General features: G+C 41.1%; 1 protein-coding gene across 1 annotated transcript; it reads left to right on the top strand.

The window, feature by feature from the left end:
- Positions 1 to 1,205: 1,205 nt before the first annotated feature.
- LOC131960683 (NLR family CARD domain-containing protein 3-like) lies at positions 1,206 to 7,857 on the top strand. The gene is made up of 6 exons (XM_059325948.1): positions 1,206 to 1,305; positions 1,557 to 3,348; positions 3,424 to 3,597; positions 3,787 to 3,960; positions 4,776 to 4,822; positions 6,728 to 7,857. The coding sequence occupies exons 1-6, from the start codon at positions 1,269 to 1,271 to the stop codon at positions 7,306 to 7,308; spliced, it is 2,805 nt and encodes a 934-aa protein (XP_059181931.1). The 5' UTR covers positions 1,206 to 1,268; the 3' UTR covers positions 7,309 to 7,857.
- Positions 7,858 to 8,477: the final 620 nt, after the last annotated feature.

Here is an 8,477-nt window from a genome sequence, read left to right as displayed (position 1 = left end):
AGTAGTATATTTTATGTTTGGGATCCTACTGCTTCAAGTACTCGTCACTCCTCAATGGTGGACTACTTGTGCTTCTTTTTCTGACTCTTCCAAAAGAGAGCAACTCATACGCCCCAGAAACAATGTTGTCATTTCTCCTTCCCCCTATTGGCCATTCAGTTGCCTGGCTATGAGCTTTATTTGCATCATAACACTCTTGCTTGAACCCCTTGCTGAACTCTCAAACCCTTCAACGAGTGACACCAATATTTCTGATGGGGCCTGCATGTGTTTTCTTAAAAAGGATCATCAATCAGTTCTTACTTGGTAAAGCATCAAAGAAATATTGACCAGTCCTTACTCCTGCCCTTACTTAGCCTCACTAAAGAATCACTGCTCCATCCTTCCCTTGGCTCTTCTCAAACTTCATCAAAGAATCATGTGCTTCTCTACCGGCCATGGTTGCCCATGCCCCTGGTTAGAACTGGCCCTATCCTTTGGCTGTAACTTCGGCTATAACTGTGATTAATCCCCATAGACCCTACAGTTTGAGTGCTTTGCAGAGCAATCAGACAGAAAATCCTCCACATCTGAGATCAATAGTTAGGACACTGTTCTAACATCTGCTGACATATGGTCCTCTTCGTGTCCGACCCAGGGTACAGTCAGCTCAAACATTATCACCTGTTTTAAAGCTACTGCCAGTAGGACGCTATCAGGCTCTAGTAATGTTGGTGAAAAAATGCTTTCATACCACCCACTATTCCTCCTGAGCAGTTCTGTGTCATCATCTCAGAAATCCGTTAGAAAGCTGTTTACATATATATATGTCATTAATTGTCCCTAAAATTGATGTTTTCTCTACAGAATTCAGCAGGAGAGCTCAGAGGGCCTCAGTGGTCAGTCTGCCCCACAGCATCAAACAGATCTGGACTCCATATTTATGGTGTGTACATGTACAAACAAACCTTTCACTATAAACTAAAGATTCATGTTTATCTACCATTCATGGTGCTGCTCTGTTTGGACCAGCAACCTTCAGACTAACTGATGAATGACATGTGAGCTTTTAACTAAATGTTCAGTTTATCATTCTGTTCCAGCTGCTGGAGGAGAACATCGTCATGTTTGTAAAGAACGAGCTGAAGAAGATCCAGAAGGTTCTGAGTCCAGATTACCCAGAATGCTTAGAGAGTCAATGGGAGGATGAGGAGGTGTTGGAGGATGAGGAGCAGAGGAGGAGAAGCAGAGAGGAGTTTCTGAATATCACAATTAACTTCCTGAGAGGAATGAATCAGGAGGAGCTTGCTGACTGTCTAAAGAGCAGTAAGTGGATTTCTATAAAATGTTACATGATGAAAGAAGAAATGGAGGCAACATGGGCAAAGCTTACATTTATAATTGCTGAAGTAAATATGCTGCACACATCTGCATCAGATCAGAAGCTGTTCGTCCTCAACTGATGACCTGAATAAAACTGACACAGGAGCAAAAACTGCACAGACACAATTAAATGTTTAGATTTTCTGATTTTCTACAGGATACTCTCACTGATTTAATTTAATTTGTTCATTCAGGAACTTGTGCTCCAGTGTGCCAAGGTAAACTGAAGTCTAACCTGAAGAAGAAGTTCCAGTGTGTGTTTGAGGGGATCTCTAAAGCAGGAAACCCAACCCTTCTGAATCAGATCTACACAGAGCTCTACATCACAGAGGGAGGGACTGCAGAGGTCAATGATGAACATGAGGTCAGACTGATTGAAACAGCATCCAGGAAACCAGACAGACCAGAAACAACAATCAGACAAGAAGACATCTTTAAAGCCTCACCTGGAAGAGATGAACCAATCAGAAGAGTGCTGACAAAGGGAGTGGCTGGCATTGGAAAAACAGTCTTAACACAGAAGTTCACTCTGGACTGGGCTGAAGACAAAACCAACAAGGACATCCACTTCACATTTCCATTCACTTTCAGAGAGCTGAATGTGCTGAAAGAGAAAAAGTTCAGCTTGGTGGAACTTGTTCATCACTTCTTTCCTGAAACCAAAGAAGCAGGAATCTGCAGGTTTGAAAAGTTCCACGTTGTGTTGATCTTTGACGGTCTGGATGAGTGTCGACTTCCTCTGGACTTCCACAACACTGAGGTCCTGACTGATGTCACAGAGTCCACCTCAGTGGATGTGCTGCTGACAAACCTCATCCGGAGGAAACTGCTTCCCTCTGCTCGCCTCTGGATTACCACACGACCTGCAGCAGCCAATCAGATCCCTGCTGACTGTGTTGACATGGTGACAGAGGTCAGAGGGTTCACTGACCCACAGAAGGAGGAGTACTTCAGGAAGAGATTCAGAGAAGAGGAGCAGGCCGGCAGAATCATCTCCCACATCAAGACATCACAAAGCCTCCACATCATGTGCCACATCCCAGTCTTCTGCTGGATCTCTGCTACAGTTCTGGATCTGATGAAGACCAGAGAGGGAGGAGAGCTGCCTAAGACCCTGACTGAGATGTACATCCACTTCCTGGTGGTTCAGTCCAAAGTGAAGAACATCAAGTACGATGGAGGAGCTGAGACAGATCCACAGTGGTGTAAAAAGAGCAGGAAGATGATTGAGTCTCTGGGAAAACTGGCTTTTGATCAGCTGCAGAAAGGAAACCTGATCTTCTATGACTCAGACCTGACAGAGTGTGGCATCGATATCAGAGCAGCCTCAGTGTACTCAGGAGTGTTCACACAGGTCTTTAGAGAGGAGAGAGGACTGTACCAGGACAGGGTGTTCTGCTTCGTCCATCTGAGTGTTCAGGAGTTTCTGGCTGCTCTTCATGTCCATCTCACCTTCATCAACTCTGGAGTCGATCTGATGACAGAAGAACAATCAAGCTCCTGGTGGTCTGAAGTGTTCGGGGGCAAATCAATTCCTCTCTACCAGAGTGCTGTGGACAAGGCCTTACAGAGTCCAAACGGACACCTGGACTTGTTCCTCCGTTTCCTCCTGGGTCTTTCTCTGGAGACCAATCAAACTCTCCTCAGGGGCCTGCTGACACAGACAGGAAGTAGCTCACAGACCAAGAAAACATCCCAGTACATCAAGAAGAAGATCAGTGAGAATCGTTCTCCAGAGAGAAGCATCAACCTGTTCCACTGTCTGAATGAACTGAATGATCGTTCTCTAGTGGAGGAGATCCAACAGTCCCTGAGATCAGGAAGTCTCTCCACAGATAAACTGTCTCCTGCTCAGTGGTCAGCTCTGGGTTTCATCTTACTGTCATCACAAACAGATCTGGACGTGTTTGACCTGAAGAAATACTCTGCTTCAGAGGAGGCTCTTCTGAGGCTGCTGCCAGTGGTCAAAGCCTCCAACAAAGCTCTGTAGGTGCTCACATCATCATCCAGATTAAATTTAGTTTCTATTTGTTCTCTCATGTTTTGCTGATTCCTCTCCAGGCTGAGTGGCTGTAACCTCTCAGAGAGAAGCTGTGAAGCTCTGTCCTCAGTCCTCAGCTCCCAGTCCTCTAGTCTGAGAGACCTGGACCTGAGTAACAACGACCTGAAGGATTCAGGTGTGAAGCCCTTTTCTGCTGGACTGAAGAGTCCACACTGCAGGCTGGAAACTCTCAGGTCAGAATTAAACTGTTTTTAGAAGTAAACCCACTGTGTTAACAGTTGTCTGCTTATTAGCTCCATTAGTGTCTTAGACTGTTACAATAATGAACATCTAGCAAATAAATAATCTTATTTTAGAGAGTTAATGGTGGCCGTGTGTGTGTGTGTGTGTGTGTGTGTGTGTGTGTGTGTTTGTGTGTTTAGTCTGTCAGGCTGTATGATCTCAGAGGAAGGCTGTGCTTCTCTGGCCTCAGCTCTGAGCTCCAACCCCTCCCACCTGAGAGAGCTGGACCTGAGCTACAATCATCCAGGAGACTCAGGAGAGAAGCATCTGTCTGCTGGACTGAAGGATCCACACTGGAGACTGGAGACTCTCAGGTATAGACAGACAGACAGGTGGACATTCAGGTATAGACAGACAGACAGACAGACAGGTGGACATTCAGGTATAGACAGACAGACAGACAGACAGGTGGACACACTCAGGTGTGGACAGGTGGACAGACAGCAGCTCTCACTGGCCCTCATTTATCAAACGTATCAAACAAAACTAGTTTGTTGTGTTGCAGCTGTTGGACGTCAGCGTTTCACTTTCTGACTCTGAGAAATTCCTCTTCTTTTAGAAATAAAACTTACTTTAAAACATTGTTTACCTCCTTCAACCAAAAAGGTGTGAAAACTTTTAAGTCCGTGCTCCAAATATAAAATATTCACTGAACTTGTTTGAGTTTATAACTATAAGTACTTTTATTTCATAAACCTCTGTCGCTGCGTATTTCTTTAATATGTCTATATTGCCCGTATTGTTTATTGTAACGGGGCACTTTGCTAATAAAGTTGACTTTAGGGGGGGGGGAATCCTCTTTTTGACCGCATTGCGTCCTTCGGTGTCATAAACTCTGAAGGCGAGTCTTCTGAATCGGGTATATATTAGGGCGTGACATTTAAATGACGCTCGTTTCGAGCCGCCACATTTATCAACAGCCGATCATTTTTACGCTGTGATTGGAGAGATACGATCGTTTGATAAATCCCACGTGAACCCTGTCGTAAGACGAAACATACACTCAGATCTACGCTGGTTTCTACGCTCGCTTGATAAATGAGGGCTGTGTCTCTGTCTCTAACTGAGTGTCTCTGGTTGATGTTTAATGGTGATATGAAGTTGATTGTGACTGTGTCTCTTCCTGCAGGGTGGACCATGGTGGACTGCAGAGACTGAGACCTGGTGTGAGGAAGTGTGAGTGTGTTTCAGCTTCATTCATCAGAACTCAGCTGCACATGTTACAGCACATTTAGACTTTTTCTTGACTGAAGTTGGATGATGAATTTCTCCAGAGTTTCAATCAGGATTCAGCTTCTGTTTTCAGTCAGTGTGGCTGGAAAGATGTTAGAATTCAATCAATCCATTTCAAATCCACCAACACAAAGAAAGTGAACACAGTAATCCAACAAAACTAATAAATACATTTAATGAAGAGTGGAGCCAACAGAAAGCTGACTGTGTTTCTTCTTCTCTTGACTCTCACTGATTTTATACAAGAGTTGTGTTGCCTTCAGGTGCTGCTCGTAAACTTCACAAGTTTGACAGATAAAAGTTGTTATGTTCCTTTAATATTCTTCTCTTGATGTTTTTAATACATCAGTGTTCAAAAACATACAAGTCATAAACAAAGCAGGACATAATTAATGTGAACAGATGTTGAGAAGTTGAATAAAGTGAGTTGAGGTGGATTTACCTTCCAGTTCCTCCCTGACTGGGAGACCTGAGACCAGATGTACGACACATACGCACAAGAAAACAATGGGCCTCATTCACCAATATCTCGTTAAGAATCTTCTTAGAGTCTTTCTTAAGTCCAGGAGATCACTCAGAGGAAGAAAATTATATTTAGCAGCCTTAGTGCAGGTTGCAACAACACAAACAATTTATTTTCTGGAATAATACCTTATATATATACACATATATGTGTATATATATATATATATATATATATATATATATATGTATATACATATACATATATACATATACATATACATATATATATGTATATATATACATATACATGTATATATATACATATACATATACATATATATATGTATATATATACATATACATGTATATATATATATATACATATATATGTATATATGTATATAAAACGTGTGCCCTGTAAGGCAGGAGTTTACCATAGTGTGTAAGCTCAAAATATGTCTTTAGTATTGGACTGAGGGGTTGCAACCTTGGCTTGATTTTTTTCTTTTTTTTTTTTTTATCACATATGAAGTCCTGCAGAGCCAACCTGCAACAGAACCAGAACAGACAGAGCCTCCTGCAGCAGTAATATATCTGCCATTGTTTTGTAGCCGTGGATGGAGAAATGCCACCTATAAACAGGGTGGTATCACTAATGGACCGCATGATTTCCAATTTACTTGATTCATGTTAAAGCGTTGGCACATTTAATTTAATTTAATTAAAATGAAAAATGAAAAAATAAAGAAATGAATTAATAAATAAATAAATTCATGAATATGACGGAAATGTCAATGTAATGTATTTTATTGAACTTAACAAAAGAAGACAACTCAACCAGGCCAACATGTCAGCACTGAAATGTGCTTAAGACTCCTGAGTGTTGGTAGGATTTGTTCTTACCTAAGAAAAATCCTGGATAAGAAAAAAATTCATGAATGCCACAATCTACTTAAAATCTTCGTAAGTAGGACTTCAGAACAAATTTGTTCTTAAGAACGGTTCGTGAATGAGGCCCATTGTGTTTGCATATTTGTGTGTTGAGTTTTTTGCATCTGGCCCCTGGTGGATGAAAAGCACCTTAAAGCCAGTTGGTGGAGCCACAGCCCTCTGATATTCATTTAAAAATCCAGACTGTGGTGAAAGTTTTCTGTAGCAGTGGACAGTTTGGCATTTGATGATCAAAGATCTGAACTTTGTGCTGAATGTGACTCTTTGGTGGAGCTAATAACACACAATATTACTGACATGTTGAGTCTCATGTTGACTTACTGTTACACTGTGAAACTTTGAATGGTTTTCTTTCAGTAATTGTCAGTAATGTTGTTAATAAATCAGCAGATGATAACCTGCAGCTGTTTTGTGTCTTGTTCTCTCCATCAGATGTCTGTGAACTGGAACTGGACACAAACACAGTAAACAGAAACCTCAAACTGTCTGACAACAACAGGAAGGTGACACGTGTGGAGGAGGATCAGTTATATCCTGATCATCCAGACAGATTTGACTGTCCTCAGCTGCTGTGTAGAACTGGTCTTACTGGTCGCTGTTACTGGGAGGTCGAGTTGAAAGGAGACGTTTATATATCAGTGAGTTACAGAGGAATCAGTAGGAAAGGACGCAGTGAAGACTGTATGTTTGGAGGGAATGATCAGTCCTGGAGTCTGTACTGCTCTGATGGTCGTTACTCTGTCAGCCACAATAACAGAAGAACATTCCTCTCCTCCTCCTCCTCCTCCTCCTCCTCCTCCTCCTCCTCCTCCTCCTCCTCCTCCTCCTCTGGTAGAGTAGCAGTGTATGTGGACTGTCCTGCTGGCTCTCTGTCCTTCTACAGAGTCTCCTCTGACTCTCTGATCCACCTCCACACCTTCAACACCACATTCACTCAACCTCTTTATCCTGGGTTTGGGTTTGGGTTCTGGTTATCTGGTTCCTCCGTGTCTCTGTGTCCTCTGCAGGTCTGAGAGTCTCTCCTGTGGACAGAAACTCTGCTGACTGAAATCAAAGTTCAGTCTGTTCACCATCACTCACACTCTGCACTGTGAAGCAGATCTGTCTCAGACTCAAACACAAAACATTCATTTGTCTGATTTCATCTCTTTGATGATCAACATGTTTCACTAGAAACACTTCCTGATGCGTAACATCTGCCTCCTCCCTGGTGCTGTGATTAAAAGTGACTCTGTGGGACACACTGTATAAACAATGTAAAGTGTATCTGTGTCCATGTACACATGCTGTAATAAACTTGTATTAAATTGTATGTGTTTTTAGGGACGGTGCAGGAAGCTTTGTGAAGCTTTGAGGCTTCAGACTCAGCAGCAGCACAGTGACATCTGCTGGTTTATAAACCTCACAGCAGCGTAAATATTTACAAAAAAAATGTATATTTTTAGTAACATTTTTTAAATCCCATGTCTTTTACTCTTACATGTCTTTTATAGTCTATTGATGCATTTTGCACCCTTTGGACACCTTCATGGCAAATATGTGCATGCATAAATAAACTGCTACTAAATCCCCATACATCAATATTTTTTCTGCCTTTTTCCATAAATCTCTTAAACAACTCCAATTTTGCCCAAAACTACTAAACATTCAATAATTTCCATGATTTAAACCTTTAAAATGCAAGTTTATATATTTGAATTATTTCATAATTTCTTCCGGAAACCCCCCACAAAAAAAAGAATTATTTTCAGCAAAAGGTTAATAAAATTTAAAAATGACCCAAAATGCTAAAAATGGTTGTATTACTCTGTTGATGCATATTAGATTATCATCTGTTCAAAAATGAAAGAAAAACACAATATTATATAATGTTACAAAAAACCACCCATCATATTAAAGCATGTCAAAAAATTTCAAAAGGTCATAAAATTTTAAAATGCCCCAAATGCTTTAAATGGTTTCATTATAGTGTGTTGATACATATTAAAGTGTTGTTGGTACAAAAACTACAGGAAAACACCATATTTTAGAATGTCCGAAAATAGAACAAAAAACAGCATACATTTTGAGATGGTCAAAATTTGAGAACAAAAGTCATACTATAGCATGCCAAATTTTTTGGGTAAAAAGTAACAACATTTTTAAATGCCCCTATACTCTCAAAATGGTCTTATTATGGTCT

Source organism: Centropristis striata, chromosome 22 (genome assembly GCF_030273125.1).
Source record: "Centropristis striata isolate RG_2023a ecotype Rhode Island chromosome 22, C.striata_1.0, whole genome shotgun sequence".
Taxonomy (NCBI): Eukaryota; Metazoa; Chordata; class Actinopteri; order Perciformes; family Serranidae; genus Centropristis; species Centropristis striata.
This window is presented reverse-complemented; position numbering and strand designations above follow the sequence as displayed.

What these genes read in the sequence shown, in the direction of transcription:
- LOC131960683 (XM_059325948.1), top strand. Translation starts at nt 1,269, where the DNA reads ATGAATCAGGAGGAGCTTGCTGACTGTCTAAAGAGCA. An exon ending in TGCTGACTGTCTAAAGAGCA is followed by an intron (nt 1,306 to 1,556) that starts GTAAGTGGATTT and finishes TTGTTCATTCAG; the next exon opens with GAACTTGTGCTCCAGTGTGC. An exon ending in TGGAGACTGGAGACTCTCAG is followed by an intron (nt 3,961 to 4,775) that starts GTATAGACAGAC and finishes CTCTTCCTGCAG; the next exon opens with GGTGGACCATGGTGGACTGC.